General features: G+C 44.4%; 1 protein-coding gene across 4 annotated transcripts in view; it reads left to right on the plus strand.

Moving 5' to 3' along the window:
• ADAM23 (ADAM metallopeptidase domain 23) overlaps positions 1 to 25,093 on the plus strand; it is a 179,360-nt gene that overhangs the window by 18,465 nt on the left and 135,802 nt on the right. For all 4 annotated transcript variants that reach the window (XM_075934339.2, XM_075934341.2, XM_075934344.2 and 1 more), the window contains exon 3: positions 7,474 to 7,550. In XM_075934339.2, coding sequence (XP_075790454.1) covers positions 7,474 to 7,550 — 77 coding nt within the window. The remainder of the gene's footprint in view (positions 1 to 7,473; positions 7,551 to 25,093) is intronic.

The following is a 25,093-nucleotide window of genomic DNA, read 5'->3' on the forward strand; positions in this document are numbered from 1 at the left end:
AGATAGCGAATTGCGAACCACAATTTGCGTATCTTTTTCCGCTTTTCTTTCAGAAGAGGCTTTTTTGAAATTTGGCACGTCTACACAGTGCCAAATTTTGGAAAAACCTGCTCTTTCGAGCCATCCCTTTTTTCTCTTAAAATGAGGTTTACAGGGATGGTGAAAAAATGCGTCCGCTTTTCCAAATTTTTTGGGGAAAAGCAGATGCGTTCCTTGGATGCAGCAGTACTTTTCTGGGATACCTCTGGTATCCCGGAAAAGTGCTGCAGTCTAGACGTAGCCTCTGTCAGCATGGCCTTGGACCAAGCCTCAGTGCTTGGTCCAGTGCCCTTGTTTCCCAGACTGCTCTGTGGCTGCAGACCTGGCCATCTTAATGGTACCTATGGGGGTCTGCTCTGCCGTCCCAGGTACCACGCTTGGTAGCTGGCATGTCCATGGCACTGTCAGCCTCCTTTGCTAAATGCCCTCTGGCACTGGAATTCTCAAGGGCTGCCACTCTGTAGGTGGAAAAGGAGTTAGAGGCACAATCTTCAGCCTCCTCAGGTCCCAAAGAGGTACCAGTGGTGCAGACTGCCTCTTCCTTTTGACCTAATCCCCCTCATCCTCCAGTGGTTCCCCTGGGTGACTCATAGGCCCACCAGGAATTCCTAAAGAAGGTGACCAGCAATCTAAACCTTCTGGTGGAAGAACTCGAGGAGCCTGATGAGCCCCTCTTTGGGGTGCTAGGACAGGCAGCTCCAGACAGGGTTTTCCCCTGCAAACGGGGTGACCAAGATTGCTACTGCCCTGTAGCAAACCCCCTCTTCTATTCCTCCCATTTCCAAGCGGGCAGAGTGCAAGTATTTTATTCTGGCCAAGAGGTATTAGTACCTCCATTCGCACATGCCTCCCAACTCACTGGTGGAGGTGGCTGTGAATCACTATGAGAGGCAAGGTCAGTACAGGGCAGTCCTGAAAAATAAAGATTCGAAGAGACAGGGCGTAAAATTTATTCATGCTCCAGCCTTCAACTCATAGCCTGCTACAAAGTAAACAAGTGGCAGGCTACCACAAAAATTGAGCCTTCTCTCCCAGAGGACTCAAAGAAGGTGTTTTGGTCCCTGGTGGATGAAGGGGCTATGGCAGCACTCCAGGATGCAGCAGCCTGTACCATGGGCATTGGCAGTATCTATGTAAAGGGTGTCCTGGCTGCTCCTGTCCGGCTTCTCTGTTGAGGTCAGCAGCCCATACAGGGTCTCCTCTTTGATGGGGCTGCTCTGTTTCCAGAGCAAACAGACACTAAGCTGCATGGCTTGAAAGACTTCTGCACCACCCTCTGTATGCTTGGGTTGTGTGTTCTGGGGCCTGAACACAAAAAGTTTAAGCATCCTCCTGCTCAGCCTTCCCGGTCTTATCAGAATGTGGGGAAGGGCAAATCTAAGGGGTTCAGACAGAGGTAGTCCAAACCTCATTCTTCCTAGCAACTGGGCTCCTCCCATTCCAAGCTTACTTCCAATGTTACTCTCCTTTTGAGGGTATGCTCGAGGGTGATGTACTTCTCAGATCACTAGATCCTTCCTCTGTGCTCTTCTCCCACCATTTGTGCCCTTTCCTCCCTGTGTGGTATGTTATGACTACAGGATCCTTGTGTCCTCAGGACAGTGTAACAGAGCTCTATGCTCTAGCTCGCCTCCACAGTTCCTCCAGCCCCTCTGCCCATCCCTGTTCAGAGACCTATCTCAAGATGTTGAAAGGTTGCTGTAAATTGGTGCGGCATAGCAGGTTCCATGCTGCTACAGGAATCAAGGGTTTTATTCCTGCTATTTTTTGATTCCCAAGGCCAAGGGAGAGTTCTACCCTATTCTGCACCTGCGTGGCTTGAACACTCTGATGCAACAAGCCTGAGCAATGCGGCCTTTGGAAGAGCTGTGTTGCAGGTGGCATGTCAGTAAACTTCTTCCACCTCCAGAGAGAGTGCTTGCAGTCACCTACATTTAATGGACATGAACAAGGACTTGAAGAAGAAAAGATACCTGTGTCTGTAACTGGCATTCTTCAAGATGTTTTACTTATGTGCATTCGACATCTTTCTCTCCTTCCCCACTGTTGGATTTTTCTGGCAAGAGGCTGGAGGGGGCTGGAAGCGCTCTATATAATGTGGCATCTGTGCACTACTCCACGGGGCACCTATGTCAGCCCCACTATGGGTACTGCTAAGGGAAAATCTTCTGGCACTGGTGTATGTGGCAAGCACACACACTTTGAATGGACATGAGCGTCGTATCTCAAAGAACTTGAGTTACAGAAACAGGTAATAGTTTTTTTTCACATATGTTCACATGAAGTTACATATATCCCATATGTGTGTCAAGTATGTTCATGCATACAGACTGCACAAGCAATAAATGTAATTTTTCTTGTGCACAGATGAGGAAATATCTAAAGGGTGTGCATATAAACAAAGTGTTAAATGCTTTGAGGAATATCCTTTCTTATTTAGATTTATGCTATTTGTGACTTGTTTGTGTAAGAGGAAACAAATTTTAAATCACACTTTAGCATTATAAAACACTAGAATGTCAGTGTCTCGCCATATAGGGATTATAGGGATTAATGCACTTTAAAAGAGAAAAATATCAGTAGTGTGTAACATTCTTGAGAAATTGTCCCTCTCCTATGAATGCAGCACATAACATAAAATTATAATGGCTGAAATATGAAGTAATAAAACATTTTATGTTAAATTGTTATAAGTAATGTAAATCAGTCATAAGGATGAAATACTATTTTAGTTTTCACTAATTAGGGTGACCTACTCACGGATTTATGGTTGCCACATGAGAGTGAATACATTACACTAATACATAAAAGTAATATATTCGTTTCATACCACTGTTTGAGCTAAAGTTTTGCTTTCGACAGGTGTGATACCCAGGATTCCGGAGAGGTCATCTGAATTCACTCAACTAGGATGCATTGCAAGAAATGGGATGGCTGGTGTCTATTCCAATATTTAGTTTTATCAAGCTAGCACAAAACAATTTCTGTATTACCTGATTGGTTAATGAAAAGTCTAAACAACATAGTTCCCTTAAAGCACCCAGCCTCGGGTTTACGTGGCGCTTATAAACTTTGCTCTCCCCCGGGTGTCCAATAGGTCCTCTACTGTGGGTGTGGGGTAAGGATCAGGCTGTGTGATATCATTTAGTTTCCTATAATCCACACAAAAATCTCATAGTCTTATCCTTTTTGGGTACTGTCACTATAGGAGATATCGGGGCTTTTGGGTTTGGTGATTACTCCCATTGCCAACATGCTTTCTACTTCTTCCTGAACCTGTTTCTGCATTTTTCCCTTGGCCCTGTAAGCCCTGCTAGGAGCTAATGGGGACCTGTGGTCTTAATGGCATGCCATTCTATCGGTGAGCCCTAGTCTGTTTGAAAATGCTCACTGGTGATGCTTCAACAACAACAGCAATTCTTTCCTTTGAGTGAGCGGTAAACCTTCCCCCATCTCAATGCTTCAAGAGATGCCGCTACCTAACTTTCAGCAACCATATAGATTAAAGGGACTAACATTGTCTGTTTCTCAGCACAGCATGTTAGGGATGTTAGTGTATAGATGTTTAAATGATTAACCAATAAACCTGGGCTTTTCAGTTAATCCAAACTACTACACACAATGCCCCCCTTGCTGCCTCTATATTAGAGGCAGCAAGGGCGGGGGGGGGGAAGGGGGAAGAGGTGGGAGCCAGTGCCCATGGAGAGCCAGCTTTTAAGCCAGCTCCCAAGCATCAGGTCTCATGGAGCCACTAGTCCCCCCGCTACTGCACTGCTGCCTCTGATAGGCAGCTGTGTGGAGGGTTAAAGGTGCAGGCGGGAGCCAGTACACATGGGAAGCTGGCTTTCAAGCCAGCTCCCTGCATGTATCAGCTCCTATGGAGTCACCTGAGGCCCCGCCCCCTCCCATGTTCCTGCTTCTTTATCAGAGGCAGCAGCGTAAGAGGGGGCAGGCTTTTAAGCTAGTTCTTCATACACGTTGGTTCTGCAGAGCTGCCTGCCCCCACTTGCTGCCTTCCACAGAGGCAGCAGAGGATGGGGGCAGGTAAGAGTCGGTGCTTGGTGGGAGCTGTATCTGAGGCAGTAAAGGAGGGGGAGCGACTACTGCAACAGAACAGCCTCTGTCTGCAGTGGCCTGGGCTCATTGTGGACAAAGGCTGCTCCGTGGGATGCCGGAATTGCACCTGTCCACAGAAGCTCGGGCCCCTTGCAGACAGGGGATGGTGCCACTCTGCACTGCTGCCTCTGTGTTAGAGGCAGCAGTGCAGGGTGGCAGGGGCTCCCCAGGAGTGGAGCTGGGAGCTGGAGTTCACTGGCTGCAGGTCCTGATCCTGAGGAGTATTTAGTAACTGTGACTGTTAAAAATTGTTGACAAACCCTGAGGGGCAATACCTTCCAAAGAATCATGCCCTGTGGTCTCCGCACCCAAGTTGAATAAAACCGCCACTGGTACTTACAGCGCTGGGACCAACGAAAATGATACCTAAACCATCTCACAGTACCTCCAACAGGAGGCATTCTGAACCGCTGACACGGACACTGGCCAAGTCGGTACTGGCCCCAAGTATAGAAGTCTCTCCGATACCGTCTACAGCTAGGGTACAGGCAGACTCCCTAATGCATGGACAACTTATGGCACTGGTGGTACTGACCTTTGCTCTGCGAAGACCATTGACTGCCCATCAGGAGCTAACAATAACATCGGTACCGGGCACACCCTTATTCAGTACCGACGACACACCAACACTGGAGGGAAGAAGTAGACTCGCTACACCATTGAGTTTGGTGACCCCTTTCTCCAGCAATAGTGATGATGAGATCACATTCTTCTCACTACATTAAACGCCAAAGCTAGCTGCACAAATACAGCTACAGCAGCAGATGGCTCAGCCCCAGATGTGGCAGTCTTTTCCATGGCTCCCTCCATCCTGATTCCACAACCTTGGCAGGGATGGGACCCTTTTGATACCTTAAAGACTCACATACTGGTACCTCAATTGATGCCGCCACCCTGGACTCTGACAGTGGCCCGCAGGTCACCTACAGCTGCAAGATCTGAGGTTATCTGGATGAGCTATAGGACTTGGATGACTCTTAGGGAGACCTCCCTCGCACATCTCGTCCTCTTTCCCGATAAGACAATAATGCTTCCTCCACCAACTGTGGGGGATGACTTCAAGTCTTTTCAAGACTTATACAAAAGGGTGGATAATACCCTCGACATCTCATTGCTCGAGGTGCCTGAGACAATGTTTGTGGAACAAACTCACCAACATACTGCAGACCTTACCTTCATCGAAGATTGCACTGCCAGTCAATGAGGCCATATTGGACCCAGCAAAAATTCTATGGCAAACGCCAGCATCTATCACCCCAACATCAAAAAGAGCAGACAGGAAGTATTATGTCCCAGCGAAAGGGACTGAATTTTTGTTCATGCAGCCACCACCTAATTCCTTAGTCATTGATGCAGCCAACAACAGAGGCAAGTAAACACAATATAAATCCACCCCTTATGACAAGGAATGGAAGAGGGCAAGTCATTGAGGATACTCACAGACAACGCTGCCTGCATGTTTTACATAAATCGCCAAGGCAGGGTGAGATCAAATACCCTCTTCAGAGAGGCAGCAACACTATGGCAGTGGTACATTCACCACCACATCACCCTATCTCCCAGACAACCAAAACATCACTGCAGACCATCTGCCACGTATTTAATCAAGCAATACAAATGGGAGATTCATCTTCAAGCCGTATATATGTCTGCCTCAAGTGGTGTTTTGTGGAAATAGACTTATTTGCAACATTACACAATACCAAATGCCCCAAGTATTGTTCCAAGGTGAGGTTGGGCAAGGACTCCATGGGGGATACCATGATGATCAGTTGGGCCCACAGTCTCTTATATGCCTTCCACCACTTCCTCTTCTTGGCAAAGTCATTCCATCCTCACAGGAGGAATAACAGGTAGTTCGATTTAGGGTTTTAATTTGAAATACCGGGTCTCTGCCGCGTGTAAACGCAGGCAGTTAGTCCGGACTTGTAAATTTCAAAAATGGTGACCGGCCGGGAATATGTAAATCAAGCATGGGATATTTAAATCCCGGGCTTGATTTGCAACTTCAAATGCCTACATTAGCCTCCCTAATTCGAACTAGGGGGCTAGGGTAGACATACTCTAAAGGATGTGCAAAATCTAAATGACTAGGAGAGGCTGCGGGATTTGGGCTTATTTAGTCTGCAGAAGAGAAGAGTGAGGGGAGATTTGATCGCAGCCTTCAGCTTCCTGAAGGGGGTTCCAAAGAGGCTGGAGAGAGGCTGTTCTCAGTAGTGACGGATGGTAGAACAAGGAGCAATGGTTTCGAGTTGCAGGGGGGAGGTTTAGGTTGGATATGAGGAAAAACTATTTCACTAGGAGGGTGGTGAAGTACTGGAATGGGTTTCTTAGGGAGATGGTAGAATCTCCATCCCTAGAAGTTTTTAAGTCTCAGCTTGACAAAGCCCTGTCTGGGTTGATTTAGTTGGGTTTGGTCCTGCCTTGGGCAGGGGGCTGGACTCAATGACCTCCTGAGGTCTCTTCCAACTCTAGGATTCTATGATTCGATGTTGTTATCTTGTTCATAGCCTTCAGAGAGAAAGCAAAGTGCAGACACTCTCTTACCAGTTGGGACTATTATAGTGTAACTTCCAGGAGCAATGAAGCTTTAAAGCCAGTAGTCAGGAGTGAGTGAGTTGCCTGAGGATGGTGATATGTGGGAGCTGGAAACTTTTAAGTGGGTGCTTTTGAGTGACCATTGAAGGTGAGTACAGGTGCAGTTGCCCTGAAACTTTGATCTTTTATTAAACAAGGTAGTTTGTTGTGAACCTGGTTTTCCAGGTAATACATGAATATGCTGCAGATATTGTTAATCTCTCTTAGATCAATATTGAACATTTATTTGAGAGTTCAGGTTAGAGAATTAAAGCCATTCTGTTTTTGGCAACTAGGTCTAATTTAAAGTTAAAACTGAAATTTGAATAGGTTGAAAATCGTTGACCTAGTAATCAATAGCATGGCTACATCCACAAATCCAAAGTTTTTGATCTATTGAAGGAGTCCTGCATTCTGTATATATGAGCCTTGCTGTGAATTTGTATGCACATACTTGCATTACAAAGGCCTTAATTATAATTATTCACTCTTTTAAAATGAGTGCTACGTGCTGAATAAAATTAGCACACTGTGTATATACTGTAGTAGGTACTTCTTGTTATGCTATTACTATATAGATCTAAATTATGGGATTTATAAAAATATGTAAACATTTATATGGGAGTCCTAAATAAGTTGTATCATATTGTACAAAATACTGTAATAAAAAGACAGACTTTGATATGACTTATTTTAAACATATAGTAAAAGTAAAGGGTTTTTTTTCCCCCATGTCTGCAGGCTGTGCATCTGGCCCAGGCAAGTTTCCAGATTGAAGCCTTTGGTTCCATATTCATCCTTGACCTCACATTGAATAAGTAAGTGTATGATTCTGGGTTTCTTTGTTTCCTGCTATTTGTGGACTGTCTCTTTGAAAATAGAGCACTTTTTTAAGGGAGAGGGCAGTAGCATAGGGCAAGTAGAATCCTGTGAGCTTTGGTAAACTACACCACCACCCATTAATATACTGCCACTTTGATATATTGAAATATGCGTGAAAGATGGAAAGCTTGCCTAAATTAGGTGTATTAATCTAGTTTTCTTTAAGAAACGATATGTTCTGTTCTTCAATACTTTCATGTAAAGATGAAAAATAGAAATAGAAATTTTAGTTTGGGTCCTAAGGAATATAGATGCTCACTTCTGTTACTGAGGGGTGTTTGACCTCTGCTCTGCCCCTTACCCCTCACTCCACCAGTTCTCCCAAGCCCCCACCTTTGAATAGTGGCAGGTAGGAGGCACTGGGAGGAAGAAGGAGAAGCTGATCAGTGGGTCCTCTGGCAGGTGGGAAGTGCTGGTGGGTGGTTCTTCATCCAGAAGTTGGTTCCAAGTTGTTCTTGTATCCTGAAGGGACAGCAAATTAAATCCATATAGAAACTCATTTACAACTGGTGTTTTATTTCATTGGTAGGTAAGATTAGAGGTATAAAGCAGCTTTAATTAGAGACTCAGCTTCTGTCTCATTCTTTTCAGTTGCACTACCTCTACCATATCTCCCCAACTGTGGCAATACGTTGACATAAAAAATGCTGCTGTCTGTACTTCTAAAAAGAGTATGTGTGTGTCTAGAGTGTAGACTACAGGAATTTTTCGAAAAAAGTGGCCTTTTTTTGAAAAATCTTTACTTGCATCTAGACTGCTGTAAATCAAAAGTAAATCGAAATAACCCGGCAGTTTTTTCAACCATAGAAAACCTCGTTTTACGAGGAATAACGCCTTTTTTCGAAAGTGCTCTTTCGAAAAAAGGTGCTATGTAACACAAACTGTGCTTTTTCAAAAGAGAGCATCCAGACTGCTTGGGTGCTCTTTTTCGAAAAAGTGGCTTGCTTTTTTGAAAGTACTGGTGGTAGTCCAGGCACTCTTTTGAAAGAGGCTTGCAGTCTAGACATAGCCCAAGACTCCTATAGTGCCAAGGTTTGCCACTATATGTTGCGATATAGCTGAGGGAAAAGAATGAGGGAATAAAATAAGTATTAAATATGCGATGAACAGAATTCTGTAAGCTCTGCACAAAAAATGCATACACAGCTTGTGCTGTCCTTGAGAATGACAGTGTATTTTTAAACAAAAATGAATCAGCAGAAATTAGTATTTTTCAATATTAAAGAAGTATTGCTCTCTTCTTGATGTCGAGTTAAGTTTTTTTTCGGTTAGTCTGTTAGCAGTTTTGAAAGTTTTTTGAGATGTAAAGGTACAAGGTGTAATGTTGCAATTGTATCAAATACTGGGTTATAGAGGAACAAGCTGTGGCTTTTGAAAATTTACTGAGTCACTATATTCCCATATCTGTTGCTTATTTTTACTCAGCTCTTCTGATTAAGATGTTTTGTTTTTAAAAGTGAACTGGAAGGCTTTTTATCTGCCCACAGCTGAATTTAGAGTTAAATGTTTTTCTGCAACTAAAGCATTACATGGAACTACATTTGTTATATTTTTTCAACCTTTGCACCTTCACCTTTAAAATGTAAAATGGCTAAAAAAAACATATGAGGACATTAGAAGGTGGAGCCAGGGACTTTAAGCGGCAGGCAGGGTGAAGGACCAGAGAGAGGAAAGAAAGCCTGGAGCCTCATGGGAGTTGATTAAGTACTGCTGTGTTTCAGCCACAGGAAGAGATCCTAGTGCATTATGGAAGATGGAGTGCCTGGGCAGTGGAATAAGAACTAATTCAGGAGGATAGTTTGAGGAAGGACCGTGAACTGCAAGTCACACAAGGAACTTCATTGGCTCAAGTGGCTAGAGAGATTCATGTTGACCTGAAATGAAACATTTTGATATAGGACTGTCAAAACAAAAAGTTTTACTATTTTGACTTTTTTCTGAATTGGGACAAAAGCTAATGACATTATTTCCTGCATGCCAGAAATTCCAGTTTTAGATTCGCTCCATGTATCACTTTGCCTTTATATCCAGACACAAGTTAAATACTCTGGAACTAAAGGTGTTAAGTATCGAGTAACTGACTAATCGCGTACTCAATACAATTTGCATCATGTACATGATTAATCAATAAGGGGCTGCTGTGGCTCTGCAGTTTGTCTAATTTTCTGTACATTAAAAGTATCTTTTTAAATAATAGCTATGTTGCCGAAAAGTAACTCGAGCAACTCAGTCATTGGATCTATAGATTAAAATATGTTTTTATGAGTTGTGTAAGTTCAACAAAAACAAGTTATATTGGAATATATAACTAAAGTAAATTCAGCTTTCCACAGTCCTCAGAAGAGAGAACTTGCCATTTTTCCATTCCACTCTAGAGCACAAGGAGCCTGATGATGGATAATGGAAGGGGCTGTTGAATCAGTTTGAAGGAAACAAAGCACGTCAAACAACTAGTATTTTTCCATCTAAGATATAGAGACAATTAAAGTTTCAGGCATGAACAGAGTATAACTGCTTCCGTAAATTACACAAGAACAGTGACAGGCCCCTTTCTGAAGGAATTAAAAATCAGTTCAGTGTGATGGGGAAGCACCTGCTGATGAGATCTGTAAAGCTATCTGTATGCTTTCCACAGCATCATCTAGTCTTCACATCTTTAAAAGGCACATAAGTTGGACCTGATTTAATTTTCATATGCAGCTTTTAAAAGGAGTGTCCTACAAGTTTTTTGTCGAAGGTTATCAAGAAAATAAAGAAAAGGAGATAGTGCTCATTATTATGCTTCTTGTTGACTTATTCATGCCCATGTCATGAGGATTGGTGAAAGATTTAGGCTAAAATTGTGAAAAAATCATAACTTTTTTTCACAAAATTTCATCTGAAAACTGTGCCTCCTTTATGTGCTTCAACGTCTGCTTTGCTGTGAAATTTGACAACATGACTAATTTCAAAACTAAAATATGAAAATTTCACTTTTTCTTGAAATGGATTCACAATTTCCCTCTTGGAAATGACTGCTGCTTGAAATAGGGCCACTTGTGACATTTTTGCAAAATGGGGCCAACTTTATGTTCATAATGAAATATAAAAACGTATTTCATGAAGTCTTTTTTTTTGGAGAATATTTTGCCCATTTTTGTTTAGATGGGAAGGGAAAATGTATTGTTTAATTTCTTTTCTCTGATAAAACAGCTCAGTCAGTGTGAACATCTATGTATGTAGCAGTTAAAGAGCAATAGTTATACACGTTGAATCTCCTAAATCCGGGACTCTTTGGTCTGATAACAAACCACGGGTGTTGCTGGATCAAAGAACCCTGGATGGAAGTGGGAGCCCCAGCTGGGATTGGTGGCCGCAGGGAGCTCCAGCCAGTGCTAGCGGCGGCCAAGGAGAACCATGGCAGTGGGGCCAAAAGCAGAGCTGGCGGGGGGGAGAAAGAGAGGGGGGAAGGTGGGCTAGGAGTCCAGTGGTAGGGGACTTCCTCTGGTCCAGAAAATTCCCTCATTTAGGACCAGTTAGGTCTCGAGGGTGCCGGACCTGTATGACCAGTTCAGCTTCCTTCTCTAAAATCTACCCCCCCAAAAATAGTCATTAGTCAAAATTGGTGGGTTCGATCTAGGGCAGAGCAGAATTTGTTTGTAAAATTTGAAATGAATAGGGCTAAAACATGTGGCCAAAAAGTAGAGCTATTTAACATAATTCCAAAATTGTTAGTAATAAACCAAGTTGTAGCAAAAAAACAAACCAATCAATCAAGTAAACAGAAACAACAACAAAAAAGAACCCCCACCAACCTCAAAACAAAACAAAAACCTAGTTGTACTGGATTCCTCTTGCTGAAGGCTATTGATTAGGATCACAATTTGGTATTGTGTTTTGGCAGTTAGCGAGAGAAACTTAAACTCTTATTTAAAATAATTAAAGTGTAGCCCTGTTCTGTAGAGGGACAACATTTAAAATATAATTAGATTATGAAGAAGGCTTCTCAGTGTAAAAGGAATTTTCTTGGTAAAAATGCTTTGGGTATTTTCTCTTTAGAAGATGCATTAAAATTCTCCCAACTCCCTTTTTCCTCTTCAGAAATTAGGCTACTTGCCTCTCCCTGCAGACATCCTTGGGCCCATAAGGGAGGAGCTCTGTGGATCTGTGTGCATGTTGTATGAACGATCTAGGTGACAGGAGGTTTGGTGGAAAAATCAGAGGAACAGTCCCTTACTTCCTTTGACTTATTGAAGTCGATAGAAGGAGAGAACCTCCGGTTACTTTCAGGAATCTCACCAGTCTCCATCCCCTAATCTTTCACAGTTTCACTGTGGGCAGTTCTCCCATCTCTTGAACCACAGAATCACTTGAGGAAAGTTTGTTTGATCCCACGTGAGTCTCGATAAGCCCTTTTTTTTCTGAAGTCTGTTTTGAAGCATGGGTGAGAAAAGGCTGATAAGCTTGCTTTGTCTTGCAAGAAAGGGCCAGGTGGCCCTATTTTGTATTGAGGTGGGGGATTGATAAGCTTGTTTTGGATCACCAGCGGGGAAGGGGGTTTTGAATCGAGTTGGGGTTATACAGGTTTCAAACTCTTCAGTGAGATTGTTCCACATGAGAACTGTGTTCCTCTGCAGAGTTGCAGATCTTGCCATTGTATCATACTTGCACTTTCAACCAGCTGTCAGAATAATGATATAAACCATCCATGCACAACTTCATTATAGAGTGATACTTTGACAGAGTAGAAGGTGACTTAAGTTATGTTTTAGCTAGTATCATCTCCTTTTGTACTAAGAGTAATTGGCACCAGTGGGGCAAAATAATCTAATTTGCAACGAAGAACCTTCATAATTCATCTGTGCCTATCTGAACTAGGTAAATTCCATATCCCCCAAGAATCTATTACATAGCATTTCTCTCTCTCTTTAATTCTTCTCCTTGTTAAAGCATTCAAAGTTATATGTTTTCAGTTTAGTATCATTTTCTTAAATTATACAGATAAAAAGGAGTTTGATTTTTCTGTTACTTGAATAAAGTAGTAAATGCTATCTAAATGAATGTGCAATCTGTGAACTGTTAGTCAGTTAGTGTATGCTTATCTAGTATCTTTATGTATGTTGTCTGGAACAGATTACAGCAGAGTTTTCTCTTAGTATTTTTATCATCCATGGTTTGAAGGACTTTTGTGTTGTTACTTTGCAGTTCAAGAATAGTGCTCTTCATAACCTTCTGTTATACTGGGCTAACAGAGCCATTGATCAATTCTATTTTGAACTAGTGGGAGGGATGTAAGAAGCTAAACCAGGAGTTAAGTAAAAATTTCTGTCTTAGAACATTTTAAAGATGAGGTGAGATAGTGTAGTCATTTTTTTGCTGCCAGAGATGGCACAAACTAGGGATGTTAGTGATTAGTCGACTGTCCGATAAGCAAATGCATATTGGATAGTTGAGTAGCCACTTGACTAGTTGCTTCCCTCCCTCGCCTCTATCAGAGAGAGGCAGCAATGGGGGGGGGGAGGAGCAGGAGACAGTGCTAAGGAGAACTGGCATTAAACCAGTTCCCCCCAGCACCATCTCAGCAGGTGGCAGGGGAGGCAGAGGCACAGTGGGGAAACTACATGAGCAGGGACTGCTTCAGTCCCAGCTGGCGCTGGTTCCCACTGCAGGTGCTTCTGCTTTTGAAACGTTTGCAAATGTCTGCATTTGGTGCTGTGTGGAGGTTAATGTCTTAGTCCTAATGGGCATTACTTCCCAGGTGGTTCCAAAGCTGTGCTAGGGATGTTTTCCACCAGCACGAATATGCAAAAGCAGCATTCTAGAATAATTTCAGTTACTGATAAATAGCATTTCTTTCTGTAGTGTTTGCAATATTCCTTCAGAATGTTCTTAAAATGTGTGACTTCAAAGAAATCTATTCTTGTAGAACAGTTTTTTGACTTGCTTCCACCTGTTCAACACATTTGCTAAAGTTATAATATGAGAAATATAATATATATTGATGTCAGTGATTTGGGTTATCATCAGACAATAGACAGAAACTGTCCACTCCACTGGGGGGCTCTTACTCCATATCTTTAACCGAGTTCTCACCCTTCATAAAGGAGGGCTATGAAGTGTAAAATGTTTGCTTCAAGAGCATCCCTGAAGGTTGCTCTGGATACTGCAGGATGTGCAGCTACAAGGGTTATGCCCACCAGCATCTCCATGTGAGTGGGGGTCTTAGCAGTCTTAGGTTTGCCTTATGAGATCCAGCAAATCATTCAGAACCTCCCCTTTGAAGGTACATTCCTCTTTTTGGAAAAGATGGACAAGAGACTTCATAGTCTTAAAGACTCAAATGCTACACATAGATTTTTAGGATTCCATACCCCAGCCACACAACATAGGCATATTGCACTTCACAGTCAGACCCACCCTTATGTACCTCATGGCTGGCTGTCAGGAGTGGCCAAGAAGGTGAAATAGGAACAGCAGGGCTTGGGCTAACCCAAATTTTCAGCAAGCCATAAGCAGCAGTTTTGAGGGTATGGTCCAGAACAACATCAGTTATACTTTCAGATCTACTCTACCTTACTTTCTCATCCCAACTATCTCCTTTCTACTGTGCTTGGTCCCAAATTACTTCAGATTGTTGGGTTCTATGCAAGCTAGAGCAGGGATATTCCATCTAGTTTCCCTCCTCCTACCATTTCACCCCCTTTTCCTATCCCTGTTCTGGGACCCTTCTCATGAGCAACTCCTAATTTAGGAAGTGCAAGTTGTCCTATCTCTAGGGACAGTAGAGGAGATTCCTCCAGAAAACAGAGGACAGGGTTTTACTCCAGTTATTTCCTAATTCCACAAACCAAGGGAGGGCGTCAGCCCATTCTAGACCCAGGACAACTCAATAAGTTCATAGGGAAACTCAAGTTTTGCATGGTTTTCTGGAATCTATCATTTTCCCTCTGGATCTGAATGACTGGTATATCGCCCTCAACTTGAGGGATGCGTACTTCCACATCTCGATTTATCAACCTCAGAGGCAGTTCTTGAGGTCCATATTACCCAACAAGCTCAACTAATTCATGGTGCTCCCCTTTGGCCTATCCTCTGCCTCTCATGTATTTGCGAAATGTGTGTCAGTCAACACCTCTTTCCTCGCAGGCGACAGGTGCAGGTCTTGCTAAACCTGGACAACTGGCTCATCAAGGGCCAGTCCAGGAGTCAGGTAGAGGTCCAGGTGATCCTTTTCAGGGTCATTTTCAACAATCTAGGCCTCCTCTTCAGCATGCCGAAATCCACTTTCTCCCCAGTTCAGAGGATAGAATTCATCAGGACAGTCCTGGATTTGACTCAAGCAAGGGATTATCTCCCAATGCAACAGTTTCAGACCATGGTTGCTATTATTTAAGGACCCAGAAGTTTCCCCAAAGCTACAGTCAAGGCTTCCTCAGACTTTTAGGCCACATGGCTTCATGCACAAATGTGGTATGGCACGTGAGACTAAGATTCAGACCTCTTCAATTATGCCTGGCATCAACCTACCACCTGTCCTGAGACAAGCTGGACAGCCTGGTTAACATTACCCCCTCATGGTGCTGGACTCTCTTCTTTGGTGGCTCAACCTGCCATGAGGGCAGGGGACTAGACTTGATCTCTTGAGGTCTCTTCCAGTTCTAGTATTCCATGATTCTATGAACTAACAACAAATACGCTCTGGAGTCCCTTTTGTGACACGACAGCCCTCAAAAATCATAGTTGACAGATGCATTGGACTTGGGGTGGAGAGCTCACCTGAGAGGCCTCAGAACTCAAGGCCTTTAGTCTCTGACTGATTGGCTTTTCACATAAACATCAGGTAACTTCCATATACTTAACTGTCTTTCATAAGGGCAAGGTACAACTCGGGTTGCACCTGGCCTTCTTGCCCAAGATGATATCCCAATTTCTCTTGGGACAAGATATTATCCTCCTGGGTTTTTACCTGAAACCTCACACACTGGATATCTGGAGAGCTCTTGCGTTCCACAGTGAGTGCGCTAAGGCATTTGGGAGAAAACCCAGCTCTTCTTGGTGACAGCGGACTGGATGAAAGGTCTTCTAGTTTCATTGCTGTGCATTTCATCTTGGATCTCAGATTGCACTTGCTACAAGTTAACTAAGATCCCAGTGCCAGCAGTCATGGCCCGCTCAGTGAGAACAAAGGCTTCCTTAATTGTGTGCCTGACCCAAATTCCAATCTAAGAGATCTTCAGGGTGGCATAGTAGTCTTCAGTACATATGTTTACTGCTCATTATGCAGTCAGCCAGCAAGCCAGAGATGATGCAGCGGTTGGTAAAGCAGTGCTCCAATCAATGATTCCTGAACTCTACCTTCCGGGTGTAATAGTTTGGGAGTCACCTGTGTTTGAATTGATGTGAACACTTAAAGAAGAGACAGTTACTTACCTTCTCTTAACTATTTTTTGAAATGGGTTGTTCATGTCCATTACAGTACTCACCCTCCTGCCCCTCTGCCAGCAAGTAGGAACCGAAGTGGGAGTCAGGCTGGCAGTGACATATATAGGCTGCCATAATGATGTCTCTCCAAGGGTATGTCTACACTACAAAGTTAATTCGAACTAACAGCCGTTAGTTCGAATTAACTTTAATAGGTGCTACACATGCAAACTGCTAGTTCGAACTTAATTCGAACTAGCGGAGCGCTTAATTTGAACTAGGAAAACCTCATTCTATGAGAACTAACACCTAGTTTGAATTAAGTAGTTCGAATTAAGGGCTGTGTAGCCACTTAATTCGAACTAGTGGGAGGCTAGCCCTCCCCAGCTAGCCCTTCCCAGCTTGCCCTGGTGGCCACTCTGAGCACCACCAGGGAAACTTGTCTGCCCCCCTCCCGGCCCTGGAGTCCTTAAATGGGCATGGTCTGGCTACGGTGCCCGTGCCAGATGCAAGCCCGCCAGCACCCAGCCAGCAGACCCTGCACCTGGCACAGCACGAGCCAGCCACCCGCTGCCACCCAGCCCTCCGCCTCTTCCCAGGACCAGGCTGGCGGCTCCCAAGAGCCTGCCCGGGCCCACAAGAGGCGGGCGCCCGCCTGGTCTAGTGCGGACATCGTGGACCTCATCCACGACCTCCGCACTAGGCACAGGAAAGTGGCCGTCTAGGGCAGGAGAGCTGCCAGCCTGGCCACCAGGAGCAGGTTTGCATGAAAATCAAGGTGGTCCAGTGAGACCCCCGACCCTGAGCTTAGAACATAAAAACATAAGAACAGCCATACTGGGTCAGACCAAAGGTCCATCTAGCCCAGTATCCTGTCTGCTGATAGTGGCCCACACTAGGTACCCTGGAGGTGATGGACCGAAGACAATGACCAAGCCATTTGTCTCATGCCAACCATCTCCAGCCTTCCACAAACAGAGGCCAGGGACACCATTTCTACCCCCTGGCTAATAGCACTCCATGGATCCAACCTCCATGACTTTATCTAACTTCTCTTTAAACTCTGTTATAGTTCTAGCCTTCACAGCCTCCTGCAGCAAAGAGTTCCACAGGTTGACTATTTGCTTTGTAAAGAAGAACTTTCTGTTATTAGTTTGAATCCTGCTACCCATTCATTTCATTTGGTGTCTTCTAGTGCTTCTGTTATGGGAACTAATGAAGAACTTTTCTTTATGCACCCTCTCCACACCACTCAGGATTTTATAGACCTCTATCATATCCCTGCCTCAGTCTTGTCTTTTCTAAGCTGAAAAGTCCCAGTCTCTTTAGCCTCTCTTCATATGGGACCTATTCCAAACCCCTGATCATTTTAGTTGCCCTTTTCTGGACCTTTTTCAAGGCCAAAACATATTTTCTGGGGTAAGGAGACCACATCTGTACACAGTACTGAAGATATGGCGTACCATAGTTTGATACTTCCCCTCCTCCTTCTTCCCCTGCCTTCCCCCTTACAGCTCCCTCCTCCCAGGTTTCCCCTTCCCCTCTCCCACCCTCTCTCTTTCCCTCTCCCACCTCCTTTTCCCAGTCTCCCCAGAGGTTACTCTCCCCCCCCCCCCAGTTGTGTTAAATAAAGAGAGTTTCTATTTTTGAACACACGTGTCCTTTATTTTTTACATCAGGAAGGGGGGCTAGGGAGGGGTAAGTAGAAGGTGGTGAGGGAGGAATGGGGTACGAGCCCCCAATGGGGAGGACTGGGGTGGCTCCTCGGGGTGGAAGCCTTCCTGCAGCCCCCGATTGATTCCCCCCCCCCCGGATGGCAGCCTGCGGCAAGTGCAGCCGGGCTGATGGCCGAGTGCTGTGACGTGCCGAGTGTGGGCATTCAGGGCACTCCAAGCCAGGACTGCTTTGCTGTCCCTCATCGAGTTAGACAAGCGAGCGGGGAACCCCTGAGAACTGTCTGTCCGGAGTGGGGGTCGGGTCCCTTTAAGCACAGCCCTCGGCTAGCCTGAGATAGCAGCTCCACGCTCTAAGTCCTAATCTGATGCCCTGTCGGCACTGCTTCCGGCCATCCTTAACCTCGGTTCAGGGTTCACTCAATGTGGACATGCTAGTTCGAATTAGCAAAATGCTAATTCGAACTAGTTTTTAGGTCTAGATGCACTAGTTTGAATTATCTTAGTTCGAATTAACTAATTCAAATTAAATTAGTTCGAATTAGTGCTATAGTGTAGACATACCCCAAGAGACTCCTCAGCCAACCCCTCAGGAGTTGCTAGAGGAAAAGTTTGTACAAGTGACCCACGCACACACCTGTTTGGAATGGACAGGAATAACACATCTCAAAGAACAGTTATGGGAAGGTGAGTAATTGTCTTTTTCTTTGGGAGAGACAAGCCCCCTTTTTCCAAGTTCTCCTCTTCTTCCCTCCCCAGGCTCCTGCCCACTTGCCTCTGCTCTTAGTAGACCTTTCTGTATGCTTGTAATGAGAGTCTAAGGAGTGTCTCTGAGAGCCTTACCAGCTTCTCGAACCATCATTCCTGCTTTGCTGAGATAAATTACTAGATTATCACATTCAGACATCTTTTCTGCACAGTAAATGGAAAAAATGCGGCTTTCACATTTATCACTGGGATTTTGTTTTTTGTAGCAAATTTGGAAACTGACCATGAACATGAATATACCTTTAGGGTCTGAATATACCATTAGGGTCTGAAGCAGTATGTAAAGCACTAGCTAAAGCAGCATTTTTTTTAGTAATGTGGAAAATTTAAAGGGTGACTGTTGACCTTGCTTGCACACACTTTAAACATGAAAGATTCAGTTTCCCCTCTAATTTTAATGAGTTTCTTTATTGCGCACATGTGTAAGCTATTTCAGAGGCTGTGTCGCTATATGCGACTGCTGAGCAGCAAGAACTTTTCATATTTTGAAAGACTAGAAGACCTTTCTGCAAGGCAAGAACTTTCTCAGATTTCATTTTGGCAGAGTTTCTTTGCCTTAATCAGTTTTAGGGAGAGTCTAAACTGAACAAAATGTACTGAAAAGAGGATAGCTAGAAAAAAGTGTCCTCAGAGGATATGATGTAAAGACCTGAATTAACATTACTGGTAATATTTGAAATGAAATACAGGCAGTCCCCGGGTTACGTACAAGATAGGGACTGTAGGTTTGTTCTTAAGTTGAATTTGTATGCAAGTTGGAACAGGTACATATTGTAGGGGAAACTCTAGCCAAACATTTCTCCAGAGCTCAGTTTTATTCTCCCACATCTCACTTCCCTCCGTCCTTTATTCTCAAGCTGAGGTGTCTGCTGAGAAAAGCCGCTCCGCGTCTCCCTGGTCTGCTGGGGAGGCGTTAGCTTCGCATCTCCCTGGTCTGCTGGGGGGGCGTTAGCTCCGCATCTCCCTGGTCTGCTGGGGAGGCGTTAGCTTCGCATCTCCCTGGTCTGCTGGGGGGGCGTTAGCTTCGCGTCTCCCTAGTCTGCTGGGGGGGGCGTTAGCTTCGCGTCTCCCTAGTCTGCTGGGGGGGGCGCTAGCTTCGCATCTCCCTAGTCTGCTGGAGGGGGGCGCTAGCTTCACGTCTCCCTGGTCTGCTGGGGGGAAGCAGCTAGTGCGGGGTTGCCTCACCCCGTTTGTAAGTAGGGATCCGATGTAAGTCGGATCCATGTAACCCGGGGACTGCCTGTATTAGAAATATGTGGGTTTAATGTGAGACTGCACTGCAGGAGCCCCCAGAGGTGGGGCTGTAGTTGAACCCATGGCAGCATGGCACCAGACCCTGGAGCAGCCTATTGGAGCACAAGGCTGGGGATGGAGCCCCATAGTAGCCCCGGGGCCAAGCCCTGCAGCAGTGCCCTGGAGCCTGGGGCTGGGGTACCACGGCTGCCCCCAGAAGTGTGAACTGGAGCCCTGAGGCAGGAGTCAGAGCCTCTGATGCCTAGGGAGCTGGCAGCAGCTGGGCAGGCAGCCCAGCCAGGTTGCGGGGCAGGGCTCCTCATTTTTCCATCTGTCACCACTGAGAACAGCCTCTCTCCATCTGCCTTGGAACCTCCCTTCAGGAAGTTAAAGGCTGCTATCAAATCCCCCCTCACTCTTCTCTTCTGCAGACTAAACAAGCCCAAATCCCTCAGCCTCTCATTGTAAGTTATGTGCTCCAGCCCCTTAATCATTTTGGTTGCCCTCTGCTGGCCTTTCTCTAATGTGTCCACATCCTTTCTGTAATGGGGGCCCCAGAATTGTACATAGTAGTCCAGATGTGGTCTCACCAGTGCTGAATAAAGGGGAATTATCACTTTTCTAGACCTGCTGGCAATGCTCCTCCTAATGCACCCTAATATGCCATTACCCTTTTTGGCTACAAGGGCACACTGTTGACTCATATCCAACTTCTCATTCACTGTAATCCCCAGTCAGGGGTCTTCCTTTGTTGCTCGTTCCTCCTTGTATTTCTTCCCCGTATCCGACATCCTTACTTACCTCAGGGCTTTGGTCGCCAACCCCCAACAAACCTAGTTTAAAGCCCTCATCAGTACGTTTGCAAGCCTGCCCACGAAGATGCTCTTTCCTCTCTTCGTTAGGTGGATCCCATCTCTTCCTAACAATCCTTGTGCCCGGAACAGAGTCCCATTGTCGAAGAAACCAAAGCCCTCTCTTCAATACCACCTTTACTTTCTCAATTCGGCAATCCCTACCCGGACCATTTCCTTCAATCGAAAGGATGGACGAGAACACCACTTGTGCTTCAAATTCCTTGATCTTTCTTAGCACTACATAATCTGCTGTGACCTACTCAAGGTCATTCTTGGCCGTATCATTAGTTACTACATGGAGAACTGGTGATTTCCTATTCCTGAAAAATAATGCCTAATTCTTTTTGCCAATATGATAAGGAGCCACCTTAGCAATTCTGGGGGAAATGGCTGTTTCCAATGACCCCTTCGTCCCTGCTCATGTACACTCAAAATTGGTGCCATGGTCATAGCTCCAAACAATAGTTACAAGTTCCATTATAAAACCTTTTTATAACTTCTCTAATTTTGATTAGGAAACTTCATTTGGCCTGAAAATTGTCGTGTTTTATGCACAGCTGAATGAAAATAAGTCGTGTAAAGAACTGGGGATTACAGTGGATGAGAAGCTGGATATGAGTCAACAGTGTGCCCTTGTAGCCAAAAAGGGTAATGGCATATTAGGTTGCATTAGGAGGAGCGTTGCCAGCAGATCCAGTGAAGTGATTATTCCCCTTTATTCAGCTTTGGTAAGGCCACACCTGGAGTATTGTGTCCAGTTCTGGCGCCCCCCCCCCCCACTATAGAAAGGATGTGGACGCATTGGAGAGGGTCCAGCGGGGAGGGTGACCAAAATGATTAGGGGGCTGGAGCGCATGACCTATGGGGAGAGACTGAGGGATTTGGGTTTGTTTAGTCTGCAGAAGAGAAGAGTAAAGGGGGATTTGATAGCAGCCTTCAACTTCCCGAAAGGAGGTTCCGAAAAGGACGGAGAAAGGCTGTTCACAGTAGTGACGGATGGCAGAACAAGGAGCAATGGTCTCAAGTTACAGAAGAAACTGATTCTGAAACAGATTACACAGGAAGAAGAAAAGTATCTAGCAATGCATTCATAGTCATGAGAATCAAACATGGATCCCTGACTCCCTTGCAGTACTTCCTCTGAAAAGGGGGATAATAATCAGGATTTATTCAAGAATGGCTAGAACATTATCCATCAAAATACCATGAAGGAATTCATCAGATTGAGATTCTCCATAGAATTTATGTACATTTCTCCTTCCATTTTCATTCAGGCATTAAGGGAGAAGTTATTTCTTATAATTTCTTTTGTGTGGTAACTTACAATTGGGGGGATGGGAGAGGTTTTTTGTGTGTCTAATTGGATGAAATTAGAAGGAAATCAGAGCTGTACTAGATTTTAAGGGATTTTAAGTGGATGTACCATTTATGCAGCCTTCTATAGGAAAGCATCATTCATATAAACAGTAATAATACTAGGGGACTTCACAGATATAGTAAAAGTTACTTGGAAGTTTCAATTGATCTATGTCTTCAGTAAATTCGTACATTTGATTTTTAAAACCTATAGTTTTAATACAAGACATCACCACTGGCCTATAAATAACTTGCATTGAATATATGAAAGTAATACTCATGCTGGTTCCTTGTTTGAGATCACAAGGAATTTGTCTTCAGTCCTATTCCTGGATGACATTTTTGTCAGAGCAACTTCAAAGGCAGCAACCAAAATTGAGATTACTATAAATGTGCAGTGGAGCAATAATAAACTTCAAGAAGAACACTCTAGTTTTAGCAAAGCATATAGTTATGATTGATAAAGAGACTAGGCTACAGAGCAGAAGAAACTCTGACAACATCTATGCCACATTCACATGTAGCAGAAGGGCTACACAGGGAATGCAGCAGTGCTTTTGAAAATAAAGGAGCATCAGCAAGCATACCAGAAGTCTAGGGAGGTGAATGGTTGTTCTGATTCTGCCAAATAGACATGCCACTACCAAAATGCTTCATGGATACCTCCCAGGAGTCCTGGGCAAATTAAAGCAACAATGAGGAGGTCATTGTTTATAAGAAGGAGGGGGGACTCATGAGGGAGGCAAGCAGAGGATCCATTCTCCCTCATAGCTAAGTATGCTAAACATCGATTAATTTACTAGTCAATTTCCATTGACTACTTGACTAGTCGATAGGCACTCCCCATTCCTCCCCAGAGGGGGATCTTGTGCATTTCAAAGTTGGAACTCCGCATGAAGCCTGGGTCCAGTGGGAAGTCCCACTGACAGCTTCTGCTTTGAAATGCACAAGAGCAAATCCAGTTGGCTTTATGCAAAGACTTGGCTTTATACAATAGATTGAGAAATGTGTCTGGGATGGAAACTAAAGGAGGCATGAAGGTAAGTATAGTGGTCAGTAGGTTTCTGGTGTAGGGTGGTGGAAATTTGTCCATCATTTAATGTACTGTAGTGTAAAGGAAGTGGATCTCTCATGTGGATTGATCCAGGCTGAGGTTGATAGTGGGGTGGAAGCTGAAATCCCTGTGAAATTTTTCAAGTGTCTCTTTCCCATGGGTCCATATGATGAAGATGTCATCAATGTAGTGTGAGTAAGGATGCTAGGGGGTGAGAGCTGAGGAAACGTTGTTCAAGGTCAGCCATAAAGACATTCGCATATTGTGGGGCCATGCAGGTGCCCATGGCTGTGCCGCTGACTTGAAGATACAAATTGTCTCCAAATTGGAAGTAGTGGGTGAGGACAAAGTCACAGAGCTCTGTAACCAGGTGTGCAGTCGTGTCATCAGGGATGGTGTTCCAGACAGCCTGTAACCCTCTTCATGTGGAATGTTTGTCTCCCCCTCCTACAGCAGCTGATGTCACCCATTTTCAGGACCTCTTTTAATGGGTTGCTGTAAAGCCACCTCTTCAAACAATCTGTCCTGAATTCCCTGTTGTAGAAGCTGTTCACCAGGGCTGTGTCCAGACTCAGGGTTTTTTTCGAAACAAGTAGCCTTTTTTCGAAAAAACATCACCTGCGTCTAGACTGCAGCTGCGTTCTTTCGAAATTAAATCGAAAGAACGTGGCTTTTCTTTCGACGGCGGTAAACCTCATTTCACGAGGAAGGACGCCTTTTTTCGAAAGTGCTCTTTCGAAAAAAGGCGTTCTTGAATGCCAACAGGGCTTTTTAGAAAGAGAGCATCCAGACTCACTTGCTGCTTTCTTTCGAAAAAGCGGCTTGCTTTTTCGAAAGTACTGCTTGCAGTCTAGACGCTCTTTTTCGAAAAAGCCTCTTTCGAAAGAGGCTTGCAGTCTAGACATAGCCCAAAGGAACAAGCAGCAACATTTTCATTCTGCTCCTGCAGACTGGGACAGCAAATGGCTGTTTCTCTTCAGCTGCAAACTTTATGCTTCTTCTACCCTCCAATTTAGATTGGGCAATTATGCAGCCTTCCTTAGTAAATGCGCCCACAAAAATTATTCAGAATACAATGGCTTTATTAATGCCATTCCCGAGGCAAAGAAATAGCAATTTAAAGCAGTCTTAGCAGTGGGCTGTACAGTCTCATGAATGGCTCTACAGGCTGCTTTTGACACGGCTGACACATTAGTTATGAGGTGGGCATCACGGTTCAACTCTTCAACCTTCCCACATGAGATACAATCCTCTGTAGAGGATCTCCCATTTGATGGCGAGAAATTCTTCACTGCAAACACCAATGAGGTCCTTCAAACTATGAAGGACTCCAAGGCCACACTTTGATCCATTGGCATCTACATGTCATGATCAGAAGGAGTGCTGACCAGCGCGTGATGACTAAGGAGTTAACTCAGGTACCTAGCAAAGGTGTCAGCTGGGGGGGTTGGGCAATCAGCCAATAACAATGCAGGTAGGAATTTTCTTTCGCTCTTCTTTGTTTGAGAGCAGAACAGTTTCCACCAGGAATTAAGGGAGACTGGAGATGCTTTCTCTCCAAGAACAGACTTCTTGAAATGTGTAAGTAGGGAAAAGTTTAGATAGTCTGTCAGGGTTTATTGTTTTCCTTGTTTGGGGGTTTGGAAATCATGTCTGAGCTGGCTAATTGTTTTTCTCTTTTGTAACTAAGGATTACAGCCCAGGGACTTTCTCTGAGTATATATCAAATTGTGGCTATTTATCACCTAGCCAATTTACTATGCTTGCAACAGTAGTTTTGTTTTGATAATAAAGGAGTTTCTGTTTATTTTAATTAACCAGTACTGGTTGGTTGTTGTGTCCTTAGGATTAAGTGCCTAGTTACAAGGGCAGAATCCATTGTTGTCTGTGGATTCCCTCTCTCTGTTTTCCCAACTCTAAGCAAAATGGAGGTTGGGAGCAGTGGGGAGAGCTTTACCTTAGGGGAGTAGATTCCCAAGTGATCTCTCCCTGGAAAAGGGTTTATTTTTATATTTTCTTGTGGTGGCAGTGCGGAACCATTCTTGTATTTTTCGGATCTTAGGAGGACTGAGATTGAATAAGTTTGTCTCTGGGAATCACAGAGACAGGTTTTGCAGGTTTGTTTCCAGAGAAACAAATAG

The sequence above is a fragment of the Pelodiscus sinensis genome, chromosome 7, assembly GCF_052426305.1.
Source record: "Pelodiscus sinensis isolate ZL-2025 chromosome 7, ASM5242630v1, whole genome shotgun sequence".
NCBI lineage: Eukaryota > Metazoa > Chordata > Testudines > Trionychidae > Pelodiscus > Pelodiscus sinensis.